Below are 13,365 nucleotides of genomic sequence, written 5' to 3' on the forward strand. Positions count from 1 at the left end.
AAGTGGCGCTGTAGCTCAAGTGGTAGAGTGCTAGCCTTGAGCTGAAGAGCTGAGGGACAGTGCCCAGGCCTAGAGTTCAGGCCCCACAACTGGACCCAAAAAAAGAAAAAGAAAAAACTAAGGGACAGTGCTTAGGCCCCCTGAGTTCAAGACCCATACTGGCACAAAAGTTGGAGGCGGAGGAGGCGGAAGAGGAGGCGGAGGAGGACGTTGTTTTTACCTACTCCTGGCTAAAACAGGCAATTTGTACCAAGATAAAATATTTGCTTCCAAAAATGATTCAGTTGCCCTCTATCCATGTACATTTACCTTCGGGCTCTTTGCTCTTATCAGACTGTAGCATGTCTGACAGGTGATTGGGAAGCAGATTGTGAAGGTTGGATAGTTTCTCGAAGGTATCAATCAGGACATCAGGATTGGCATAGTTTTTGGCTGTTGTGTCAAGGAGTGGAAATTTGAATAGAGGGGGATTGTTGTTGTGTGTTTCCATGATGGCTTGCTGAGTTACAAAGAAGAAACAGACTTTGATGAGTGAGGTGTCTTGGGGTTGTTCCTCTCAGCATCCCTCCATATGCAAGAGGAGACCATAGAACCTACTTCATGGTCTCTGACAGCTTCACATTCTGAGAGTCACAATGGTCCACAGTTGAGCCTGGAACTCTTAAGTGTTCATCTTGCATCTTCAAAGCAGGGAAAAACAGTCCATGGAAATTATCCTGCCAAGTCCTTCTTCAGGGATTTTCCACAGAAATTCCAGCTTCCTTTCTGAATATGGATGAGTTCTAAGGAGAAAAGATAGCTTTCCTAAAGGGAAGGAGGGAGATTGCTAGGAACACAGCCCATAATATTTTCCCATCTGGCATTTCAGAGAGGCTTAGCACCCATGAATGTATATGTATAATTAAGACTTCATAGACCTACAAGGCAGAGAGAGAGAGAGAGAGAGAGAGAGAGAGAGAGAGAGAGGTGTTAACACAGCACAATCTGTGACAACTGAAGAAGAGCTTCATGTTCCAAAACTAAGGAAATGTCCAGATTAGCACAGGTAAGAGGACTATTTCTGATTCTCTTATCTAAACTAACATTGAAGAAACCAAGTAAACCAACAAAAATGTTTAATAGGAGCATTTCTGATAAAAGGCCATTCTTCAGTGTACTCAAAAGGTACTAAATAATCAGAAACCACCAACTTTAGCATTGCTCTAAACAAGTTAGAAGCTACCAAGAATTACTCCTGATTTAGGAGAAAAATACAAATGGCAGGATTGGTTAGAAGTACTCTTTAATTTCAGTGGCCAGCCAGTGAGGCAAGGTCTCTGTAATTACTCACTGTTGTGAATAGGTAGGGGAACATTGCAAAATGGTTAGGAAACCAGGAAGAACATCTAAAACCTGGATGGTGGTGGCAGCTAGTGTTGGCCTGGAATTTAAGTTCTAGTATTAACTCGTATTTGCACGTACGTGTGCAAACACACGCACACACATGCAATAAGCAAAAGTAGTACTTTTAACTTAAAAATCTTTAAAATAGTTTGTGAACTAATCACTTAATCAATGTAAATCTTGTGATTATATGGGTATTTTTGGCAGAACTCTAGCATCTGAAACACAGATCCCTTAGTTTATTTTTTCCAAGCAAAGTAGAATACATTACTCTAAACCTTCATTTTCATAAATAGAAAAGAACAAGCCATACCAATGTAGTGATCTACCACATACCAAACAATGTAATCTATTCCATTGTAGTTCTTAAAGACTTCTGTTACATTAGTTATTGCACATTTAAATTTTGTAACCATTAAAATGAAAAAAAAGTGATTCTGTATATGCCATGTAAATTAATCCAAATGTGATCTAAATGGCAAGGGCTGGAATTCCTCTAGCTGTCTGAAGATTGTTGGCCTGGCTGAAATCAGAAGTAGATCACAAATAATTAAGATGCACTTTTAAATCCACCTATTATAGCTAATGGAATGTTAAGGTTTGCACTGATCACTGTTCTGCTGAACATCATGAAGACAGAAACTGATGGAAGGAAAGAGGCTTATTCCAAACCAGCCCTGAAGAAGACAAAGGCCATTCTTCATCTCAAAGCAACTCTAGAACATTTAGGGCACAGAGGTTTTCTAGGAGCAAAAAGAGTGTCCAGAAAGAGCATGGGCAGGATGCCCAGATGTTGGGTGGTGTTCTCACCCAAGGGTGGGTCTTCTGTCCTCTTCTTGGTAAGGATATCACATGAACTTCAATATCCTGCAGCTACACTACCAAAACCTAATGGGTGAGGGTAGGAGGGGGGCTTCTGTGAATTTTTGGGAGCTGTGAATGATTAGGAAAAAATTGAGACAGGAAAATAGGAGAGAAGACACACACACACACACACACATAGGCAGCTAGCCAGATGAAACTAGCACTGTCGCTGCTCTGCAGGAGTGGGGTTTGGGTACAGATTTTATGCTTTTATGGGTTTAGGGGGATTGTCTTAAACAGGTGGTTTTTAGGTAAAGCCACAGAAAGATACCAGATGGATAGAGGTCATGTTTATTCCAAACTCTGTCCATAGATTTCGTCATTAGGCCAAATGAAGTTGCTGCCCCATCCCAGCATAGATTCAGACTCTGCCAAGCAGCCTCAGTGTCATTCTGCTCACATGTTCACATTCTGTTCCTCAGAAGTAGCAGCACCCCATCACCCCCGGTCCTCCAGTGATGCTTATTTATACCTTCTCTAGACAAAAGCAACATAAGACTGCGCATGTGCGATCATTCTCAAGGCAATGTGGAGTTACTTAACATAGCATATGTGTATATGTGTGTGTGTCCAGGCTAGGTGAATTTGCAGAACCAGTTGAATCCTAGGCCTTGGGAAGTGCAGGCCCAAAGCCCTCCAAAATTATGGTGAGAGAAATCTAGCTTACCATTTACCCCTCAGGCTGTCTTCCTTTCCGTGGACTCAGACCATGATTTGAATTTCATATAGGAGAGAACAGCAAAAGAATATTCCATGTGCAATCCACACAGCACATTTTCTGCACTAGCTCACCTCAGCATTACACATTCCACCTGGCCCTTGGTGTTTCTCTCTCTTCCATAGTTCCTTAAGCATGGCCTCTTCCACATTCTCTCTAGGAAAAAAAAACAATTAGAGAGGAATGGGAGAGAAAAGGAAAGAAAGGGAGCAAGAGATGATATCCCATGAACATTTCTAGTGTCAAATAAAAACTGCTAGCAAGGATGAAGAAAAAAATGCATCGAAGGTGAATGTAAATGAGCACAATCATTGTGCAAAGCACTTTGGAAGTGCAACTGCTGCAAACTCAGCAATCCCACTGCCAGGTATTCACAAAAGGGAATAAAATCCGTGTGTGGAAGAGACACCCAAACTTCTAGCTTCATTGCAACCACAAGGATAAGTAATCAACTCAAGTGTCCATCAGTGGATGAATGGAGGAAGAAAATATGATGTGAGATGATAGATTTTAATATGTATCATATACAAATATATATAATTTATATATATTTTGCATATATTTTATTAACATATATACACAGATGTATGTGTGCATACACACACACACACACACACACACACACATATATATATATATATATATATATACACACATGCTTTGAATAGAATATCACTCAGCCAAATAAGCTAGCCATGGTTCAGCTTTTTAAATGAGTAAGACTTCAAGGGATCAATCATTCATTTTTCTCTAATTCTGATGTGGTAGAAAAAACCCTGTTCAGAGTGATGGCTAACAACCATGGACCAGCCTGGCAAGTGGTCTGCTGTGCAACTGTAGTTTGAGCCACCAGGTCTTAGCCTAGAAGGCTGAGTATCACAGGATCAACTTGTCTGATTTGCAATTGCATCCAGTATATTGAGTTTTTCAAGACTATGTTTTATTTTCCTTATTTGTTTTTATTTTTTGGTCATGTGCTGTCCTGAAGCTTGAACTAAGGGCCTCTCACTCTCCCTTGATTTTTTTCACTTAAGGCTGATGTTATACCATTTAAGCCACTCCTAGCCCCAGACTGGCTGTGAACTGCAATCCTTAGATCTCTGCCTCCTGAGTAACTAGGATCACAGGTGTGAGCCACCAGTGCCCTGCAAGACCATGATTTCCTTTCCAAGGACAGATTAGAGCTCTGCCAAGCTCTTCTCCTTGCTGCCAAGAGTCTTCCATGCCCGACCAAGCATGTTTACCTGTTTACCCTGGCAGCTCATTGTTGACTAAATTGATCCTTCAGGGTAACAGAACTCTGGATTGTTTTTCAAGTTAGGTAGATCTTTGTGATTCTTAGGTAAATGGCAATTGCTATTTTTTTGTTCCAAAGAGGACTCTTGATTCTCCTGAGCATCTTTCCCTGTCGTTGGGCCACGGTGGATGGGACAAGGTCAGCTGGCTTCCAGAAGGCAGAGTGTTCAGTAACGTTCAGAGGGAGAAGATGATATCAAAGTTTCTCAAAGGAAGTGTCCTGAAGAGAGTGTTTGGCTCACACCAAATGAGGTGGGAGAATCTGGAGGACCAGAGAGAGGATTCCAGCCCCACTTTTCCTGGTTCCAGAAAGTAAGTTCTGACACTGAAAATTAGATGAAAGTGCAACATGAACTTGTGCTGTATGGCTAGGAAAACAACTAAGTCCAGACATCCTCCTGCTGCAGGAAGACCGAGGTGGATGGGGCACCTGCACAGACTGGGGCACACAGGGAGGGACCCGGGCCTTGGGGTACCCCCAGAGAAGACAACGGGAATGACACATGGACCAGCCACACTGAGGGGTAAGAAGCCCCAGCCCTAGCCACTTGCTCCCCACCTGCTGCCATTGAGGCTGATCATGATGGGGAGGGGGAGGGAACCTCTCCCAAAGGGGTCTCCTCCACTCATTGCCTCCCTACCCTATGCAGCCCTGAAGTTCCTACCCCTGGAATGCAGGCATAGGGCCTCTTCCAGGGTCCCTTCCCAGGACACACACCTGAGGGGAGGCCCAAGCAGCTTACCCTACTCAGCAGCTGGCTTCTGCCTGTTTCAACTCCAGAGCAAATAGCAGGTGGATCTAGATAGAGCTTTTTCTCCCATAGACAATACAATGTAAATCATCTACCAGGGATTACTACAGTGGCTTTGTCATTTTTTTCAGATAGCCTTGTTTTAGTCCACTGATGGTTTTCCTTTACTTCACAACTATTTTTTCCCTTAAATGATAATGGGTATTTTAGACGGGATAGTAATTTAGTGAGGAGGAAGTTGTCAGTCCCATAGGATGGTTAGTATCTCCTGAACCTGCCTGAAGTTCTTATTTTGTCCATAGGTGAGGCTGGCTTTGCTTTCAAATGAATTACTTTTTGTTTTGCATGGTCAACAACATGGGCCCAGTTTTATAAATTCCATCCTATGTTTTTTTCCAATTTGTATTCCATTTCCTTATCTAATAGCTTCTTTCTCACCTCTAAGCTTAAGTTCCTAATCTCTGACAGTTAGACCTCCCAGTTCACTCTTGTATGCCATTTCTGGTTCATAGGGTGAGTTCATAGGGTTACCTCCACCCTACCCCCACAGTTCTCCTCTGCTTTGTAAGTAGGGGTAGAGGTGAACTGAAGATGGAACCCAGGGCATGAGCAGGTTAGGCAAGCATTCTCCCTCTGAACTATATCCCAGGACCTCTAAGCATTTTTCTTAGCTTCCTTCAGATGGGGAGCCAAGATATACACTCTGTTTCTGTCTGTCTTTGTCTCTGTTTCTGTCTCTCTTTGTCTCTGTTTCTCTCTCTGTGTGTGTGTCTGATTGTCTCTCGCTGTTTCTCTGTGGAACTCAAACTCAGGGCATGGATGCTGTCCTTCAGCTTTTCACTCCAGGCTGGCACCCTACCACTTGAACCATAGCTCCACTTCCAGATTTTGGTGGTTTATTTGAGACCAGAGTTTCACTTTTTTGCCCAGAATGGCTTCAAAATAGGATCCTTAGATTTCAGCCTCCCCAGTAGCTAGGATAACAGGTGGGAGCCACCCAACTCAAGCTTATACTTTCCACATACAAATGTAGACCTTACCCCTAAGTGTGCTTATCCTACAACCTGTATAGGAGACAGAGGAGTAGCTACAACAAAATGGAGAGAAGAAATGGTGAGAGTTGCGACACTAACCTCCAGGAGTCAAGCATCACTCAGGAGGTATGGCAGATGCTCTTGCACTTGAGCTTTAGGCAGCAGCTCCCATAGCTGACACATAACTCTCACTGAGTCTTCCTGCAGAGGTAATTTTGCTCTGCTGGCTCTTCTTGTGCACTTTGTACTGAGTTTTCCCCTGAGCATATTTGAGATAGCCGGTGTGGGTGGGTGGGTGGGATTTGGTTTCTTTTAACAAAGAGAAATGTAGCTTCTCCCTAAATCTCAAAACATTCCTAATTGCAAATGTTTCAGTATAAAGATGATCCCTTGTCATCAATCAAGCAAGGACCACCTTTTTACTTTTTTGCAAGGTATTTTGGCGGGAAATTAGGCAGGTGGGATATCAAAGAGATCCAACAACTTCCCAACCTTAGGAAATTTTACAAACCAGAGGACTACCCTTGCTAATTTCACTGTGTAAAAAGCTCAGTTTTCACAAACTTTGCTTTACTGGGTTAAATATACGGCTATTTCTCTCATATATGACTCCCCAAAACACAGAGCATAAAAACCGGGCCTCCTACTCATCCTCTGGAATCAGAATCTATAGCAATTTTTCAATTTTATTTCATTTTCCCAGTGCTGGGGACCAGAGACAGGGCCTTATACATGCTCAAGTGCTCTGCCACTAAGCCACACCCTAATCCCCAACTGTTATTCCTTCCTTATTGTTATTATTATTATTTCCAATCCTGAGGCTTGAACTCAGGGCCTGGGGCTGTCCCTGAGCTTTTGTGCTCAAGACTGTACTCTACCACTTGAGTTACAGTTCTAGTTCAGTTTAAGAGTTTTACTACCCTTACTTGCCTTGGCTGGCTTCGAAGTATGACCCTTAGATCTGAGCCTCATGAGTAGCTAGGATCCCTGGCTTGAGCCACCAGCACCATGCCTTGTTAATATTTTAAATCAATGTTCAAATCCTACTGCCATCATTTTTAACCAAAATGAGACTGAAGCCTTAAATGATTGGAAAATTCTTTCCATTTCCTGAATAGTAGGTGTTCCCAAGCTTGTTTTGGTTTGATAGGAGAAAAATCTTATCACACCACTCCTTCTGTCATTGGGGAAGCAGAGGGTTATGGAGCTCTGTTCCCGTTTTCATATCTCCCCCAAAGAGTGTGTAAAATTGTGTACTTGAGCTTTACAATTTTCTTACTCTTGAAGTTTATCCTAAAACGAGTAACAAATATTGTTTTAGAACTTATCTCACTGGAAATTGGATTTGGAAGTACCTGTTCTTGAAAATAAAATCCTCCCACCTGGAAGGGATAATGCAACAGGTGGTAAGAAATTCTGGATGTATATATTTATGCTGGAATACTTATATTAAAGGGAGGTTGTTTGGATTATTGCTTGTTTTATATAACTATTAATTGTCATTTTTATATACATTCTTCCAGGCAAAATTAACAAGGTAAGGATATTTGGTTTAAAATAATTCACAAAATATATTGTCTGAAATAATATATATGTTCTTTAAAATTTTTGTTTTTCTTCCTCCTCAAACTTAAAACTTTATTTCTATAAGCTGGGCATGGTGGCTTGCACTTGCTACTCTAGCTACTCTGGAGGCAGGAATTGAGAGGATCATGGTTTGAGGCTAGCTTGGTCAAAAAGTTCTTGAGTCCTCTTCCCAACTAATAAAATCTGGGCATATTAGTATACCCCTGTCATCTCAGCCACACAGAAAGAGTAAATAGGAAGACTGTATCCAGGCCAGCCTGGGCATAAATGCAGGACTTATTTAAAAACTAAGCTAAGCAGGGTGCTAGTGGCTCCTAGCTACTCAGGAGGCTGAGATCTGAGGATCAGGGCTTGAAGCCAGTCTGGGAGATTCTTATCTCCAATTAACCACCAGAAAGTCAGAAGTGGAGCTCTGACTCAAGTGGTAGAGTACTAGTTACGAGTGAAAAAAGTAATAAGGAAGAGCACCCAGGCAGTGAGTTCAAGCCCCAGTATGAAAGAAAGAAGGAAAGAGAAAGGAAGGAAGGAAGGAAGGGAGGGAGGGAAGGAAGAGAGAGAGAAAGAGAAAGAAAGAAAGAGGGAGGGAGGGAGGGAGGGAGGGAAGAAGGAAGGAGAAAGAAAAAGAAAGAGAGGGAAGGAGGAAGGGAGGGAGGGCAGGAGAAAGGGAAGAAGGGAAAGAGGAAGGGAGGGAGATAGAAAGAGGGAAGGGGAGTGAAGGGAGAGAAAAGAAAAATATCATGCAGTTTCTGAAATATTGTCCATGATTTTTCTATTGCCAGAACAGTAAACAAAGGCTATTTCATTTATGGAGTTATCCTTTTAATGAAGGAAATACCATGGAAAACAGGTAAGAGAATAGATTCTTCAGAGGTGATCTTATCCTCTCTTTACCTTAGCTTCCTTCTCCATGACAAGTGGAAAATAAAAGAGCTTTCTTAGGGATGTTGGGATTATAAAATTGAATAATCATGATGTCTCAGGGATGAAAGTTTTGATACCAATAGAAAAAAATTATTGTGCTGCTGCTGCTCTAACTCAAAATCTAGGAGCTGTCCCTTAGCTTTTTCACTGAAGGTTGGTGCTCTATCACTTGAGCCACAGCTCCTCTTGGCTATTTAGTAGTTAATTGGTGATACGAATGTCATGGACTTTCCTGCCTGGGATAGCTTTGAATTGTGATCCTAAGATCTCAGCCTTATTAGCTAACAACACAGGTGTGACCCATCAGCACCTGTCTTCAATGAAGTATTTTATTTGAAAATTTTCTCTTCCACATGTCATACACAAAGAGTATCAATAAAGATATTTTCATGTAGTGTTAGATATTTCAGAGATTCCTATTAATTCATGTTGTTCTCTACCCCCTCCATCCACTACTGCCTTCCTCCTGCAGATTTCTTTCTCCTTTTACAGTATATAGTACATGGACTATATCTGTTAACTGGTATAGATTTGAAGTGATTTGCCTGAACTTTTTCAAAAATAAGGCAGTATTCCTGTTTAGCTAAATGAATACATTATATCACTTTCTGTAAAAATGAAAGCATTTCCCCAAGACTTAGATTATGCTATCTTTAAGATTTTCTTTATTAAAAGATGTTGAGACTGCCCATCAACTAAATACTTCAAATCTTACAATGTTAGCATTTCTAGATATCTTTTTTTTTTTCCCCTGAAATGTTGCCCAGACTCAACTTGAACTCCTGAGTTCACATGATCCTTCTGCAGGCACCACAGGTGTGAACTGTAACACCTTCTTCTCTAAGTGCTTTAAAACAAACTAGAAACTCAGCATTTTGTTTTGTTTTTGTACTTTTACAGTTTATTTTTGTCGGTTGTGGGGCTTGAACTCTTGCCTAGGCACTGTCCCTCAGCTCTGCAGCTCAAGGCTAGCATTCTACCACTTGAGCCACTTTCTGGCTTATTCTGTTTATGTGGTGCTGAGGAATCGAACCCAGGGCCTCATGCATGCAAGGCAAGCACTCTACCACTGAGCTACCTTCTCAGCTCTACAGTTTCTTTTTAAAAATAGTATTTCTGCTAATGGAGAAATTTCTAGGAACTGTTGAAGGCAATTTTTGTTTCATAGGCACTGTTGACTTCGTTTCTTGTTAGAATTGTTAAACCTGCAGTGGCTAACACGGAAACCTTTCTTTAAAATTTTCTTTTTGCCAAGTGCTGGTGGCTAATGTCTGTAATTCTAGCTACTCAGGAGGCTGAGATCTGAGGATCATGGTGTTTGTTTTTTCCCAGCCCTGGTAGGAAAGTCTGACAGTCTTATGTCTACTTAACTACTATAACAGCCAGAAGTACAGCTGTGGCTCAAGTGGTAGAGCTCTAGCCTAGAGCAGAAAAGTTCAAGGACATCTCCTGGGCCCTGAGTTCAAACCCCAGGACTGGCACACTTTTTTTTTTTCTTTTTACCAATCTGGAGACATGGCTCAGATGGTACTTGCTCAGCAAGGACAAGGTCCTAAGTTCAAACTTCCATGCCACTGCAATCCCCACCTCCATTCTCCCTAGGTTCCTTTTATCTAATTCCAAGTTAAAAACACTTTACTATAATTTCAGTTTGATAGTCTCATCTGCAGACACCAGAACTGCACATACAACACAGGCAAATACATATAGCTAGCCACTGTTAACTAGTGTCTATACATAAACACAGTTAACCATTCTTAGATATCATAACTACCCATTGCTGTGTGCTGGTGGCTTATGCCTGTAATCCTAGCTACTCAGGAGGCTGAAGTCTGAGTATTCCAGTTCAAGACCAGGTGGGACAGGAAATTCCATGAGACTTTTAGCTCCAATTAAACAGCAAAAAAGCCAAATGAGGGTACAAGGCCCTGAGTTCAAGCTCCAGTACTGGTGTGTGCATGCGTGCGCGCACACACATACACACACACACACACACACACACACACAACTGCCCCCCCCAAAACAAACTACGATCTTTCTATGCTTCCACAAGGGTACCTAATGTTTCAGTCTTTTCTTAAAACAAATGTATGTATACACACACACACACACACACACACACACACACACACACACGGATGTAATTTGAAAGTTAACCTATTTCTATGTCAGGTATCTTAACCATTCCTTGACAAAAGTTACTTATCATTTAATGGCATTTTAATTCTAGTCAACAAACAATTAATGACCTTTTTTCTTTTTAAGGGAATTAGAAAACTCTTCAGTGGAAAGTGGTGCTAAAATAACCACAAATACCTCAAGGATCTTCCGTCTAAGCCACTCCTTAGCAAATGCTCTAGATGACCACCCAGTGATGATACCCTTAGGTCTCTACTGGCCCTATGCGGATGGAGACTTTTTAAAAGCCAGAAATGATTCTCATATTAATTCAAACTCAACTATAGAAAGCTATAGTGGTGATACTTTATCCATCCCACGTTGGAACTTAAAATCTGGACACAGCAGTTTGGAAGAAAATTTAACAGATGAAAGTGATTTATCGGAAGGTGAGAAGACCAGTGATAGTTTACTTGGCTATTTTCAAAAGATGGAGCTGAACTTAAAGCCAGAAACAATAGAAAACATGGAAGACTCTTTCACTGAGGAACCAGCCGAAGCGTTTCTATATCCAGATTTCCTGCCCCCTCCTTTCAATACTCTGGACTTGCACAGACTCGCCATCTCTAAATGTGAAAGTTGGAAAATGATAGTGGAACCTCCAGAAAACCCCCTAGGGAACCTGATAAATCGTTTATTGGAACTGGAAAAATTACAACATGCCACTATACAAAAAGAGAGGCCACGACCACAGTCAACTTTCTATACTCCCATTGTTTCTGAGCGACCCTCCTCTTCCAAAGTTGTGTTGAAACTGAGACAGCCAAAACTTCCTGACCCTTCAAGTTTGCAGATAGCTTGTATAGATAAAAGTCGAGAAAAGAGAAAAAACAATTCTGGATCTAGCAAGCCTGAACAAAATGCTTCAAGATGGAGCTGGAGCAATGCTGGCAAATACAAATGGAATTCTAGACCATCATCTTTTAAAAATTTATCCACCACAAAACAGTTGACTGCGACTTGTGATGATTTCAAGAATCCCAAAAATTCCATTTTAAATCCATGCCAGGAACTGTCACCCAAACTTACTACTGGGCAAACAACTCAATCATTAATTAAAATGGTCTCAACAAGATGTCTGCCACCACCGTCCCCAGGACCGATTTCACCTATATCCTTGTCTTTTCCTGAAAATCAAAGGGAAGAAATTAAGGCACCAAGGAACAAAAAGAAACCTTACAAAAGAAGTATACTATTGAACAGACCATTCTATATTCAGAAACTAAACTGTTTGTCACCTTCATTTATAGCTAAGGGTAAGCACTCTCCTATTGCTCAAAAGTAACTCTTTCATATAGAACCATACAGTACAAGTAAATCTGCTTTAAGAAGCCCAGCCAAAACACAGTTTATCATTGAGAAACAAGTATTAAGAACAACCTCCTCAACCCCCAAATGATTGCTTGGCATATGGAGTGGACATGTGGGAAAGTCACTGTTGAGATGGCTTCCACACTTGACATTTGACTGTTTTTTTGCATGTTAGATTTCAGAGATAGTTTTCTTAGCAAACTATTGTATTCAGGAAAAGCAATCTTTTGTGATTGTTTTTCTGGTATAATTCTAGTCAATAAATGGTACAATTGACTTCCTGCTGTTTTTCTTTTGTTATATCCTATTATATAATCATGTAAAATATAGTTACCTGCAGTGATTTTCCTTAGTCCTCTCTTTGACACCTTTTCCCTCTCCTCTATCTCCACAAAGCTGATCTCTGGTCATCTGGCCCTTCAGTTAAAGAAGCTGCTGTTCCGTTAAGGGATTTTACTAGGTTCTTCCAAATTCTTAGCAACTATTTCTTAGACCCTTCTTTATAATCTACAGGAACTATTAATTCTCTTAGGTAGAAAATAACATTTTCCCATTTAGACCTAATAGTTAAAAAGTGTTGGAGGAGCAGTAAGACCACAGTTCACAAAGTAGCCAAAACCATGTTACTGGTTTCTTTTTCTCCCAAGGCTCTATATTGCTGTGAGTCTTAACCCTGGCTAAAGGAAACCCAAACAACTAAAAGCTCACCCACTAACTGGCAGGTAAGGAAGGGATGTGATGGACAAACTTTAGAGCACCTAAAAATCAGGGAACAGTTAAAAGTCCTGATTTCAAGGTATATATGAAAACCCAAGTTTTGGGGAGTAGGATCAACATCTGTCCACTCCATGTGATTCTAATGCAGAATGCTTATAGATCACACTTCAAAAAATGTGAAGGGAAACTACTGCAGCTTGTATAGTGTGTGTGCTTTGGCACAATGTAACTTGGTTTTAAGTGGAGAACGAATTCAAAACTAGTTCTGAACAGTACAAAGTAAGTTAAAATTTCACATACTCCCAGGTACTAAGTAATGCTGCCAATGCTGTTATTGATTTTGTGTAACATCTTCCCATGTGAGATGGAATATTTGAATTAGGGTTGCATGATCTAGATTAAAGGGCAACTCATAAATATATTACAAAATAAAATTTTTTTTGGTCAGTTGTAGGGCTTGAACTCATGGTCTGGGTGTTATCCCTGAGCCTTTTTGCTCAAAGCTAGTGTCACTTCTGGTTTTCTGGTGGTTAATTGGAGATGAGACTCATGGACTTTTCTGCCCAGACTGGCTTTGAACCCTGGTCCTTAGATCTCACCCTCC

At 41.0% G+C, this 13,365-nt stretch overlaps 2 protein-coding genes across 2 annotated transcripts in view; one reads left to right on the forward strand and one right to left on the reverse strand.

Annotated features, from left to right (window-relative positions):
- Positions 1-2,570, reverse strand: part of LOC105985900 (chromosome unknown open reading frame, human C6orf201) — a 20,882-nt gene extending 18,312 nt beyond the window's left edge. The window contains exons 1-2 of the mRNA XM_013016617.1: positions 2,519-2,570; positions 304-432 (exon numbers count right to left, since the gene is read on the reverse strand). Of these exons, the coding sequence (XP_012872071.1) occupies positions 304-432; positions 2,519-2,570 (181 nt within the window). The remainder of the gene's footprint in view (positions 1-303; positions 433-2,518) is intronic.
- A 3,540-nt stretch (positions 2,571-6,110) lies between these two features.
- Positions 6,111-12,018, forward strand: Fam217a (family with sequence similarity 217, member A). The gene is made up of 5 exons (XM_013016618.1): positions 6,111-6,173; positions 7,369-7,453; positions 7,571-7,584; positions 8,414-8,481; positions 10,821-12,018. The coding sequence occupies exons 1-5, from the start codon at positions 6,111-6,113 to the stop codon at positions 12,016-12,018; spliced, it is 1,428 nt and encodes a 475-aa protein (XP_012872072.1).
- Positions 12,019-13,365: the final 1,347 nt, after the last annotated feature.

Source organism: Dipodomys ordii, unplaced genomic scaffold (genome assembly GCF_000151885.1).
Source record: "Dipodomys ordii isolate 6190 unplaced genomic scaffold, Dord_2.0 Scaffold32, whole genome shotgun sequence".
Classification (NCBI taxonomy): Eukaryota; Metazoa; Chordata; class Mammalia; order Rodentia; family Heteromyidae; genus Dipodomys; species Dipodomys ordii.

What these genes read in the sequence shown, in the direction of transcription:
- Fam217a (XM_013016618.1), top strand. Translation starts at nt 6,111, where the DNA reads ATGGAGAGAAGAAATGGTGAGAGTTGCGACACTAACCTCCAGGAGTCA. An exon ending in AGTCAAGCATCACTCAGGAG is followed by an intron (nt 6,174 to 7,368) that starts GTATGGCAGATG and finishes ATATTGTTTTAG; the next exon opens with AACTTATCTCACTGGAAATT. An exon ending in GGAAATACCATGGAAAACAG is followed by an intron (nt 8,482 to 10,820) that starts GTAAGAGAATAG and finishes TTTCTTTTTAAG; the next exon opens with GGAATTAGAAAACTCTTCAG.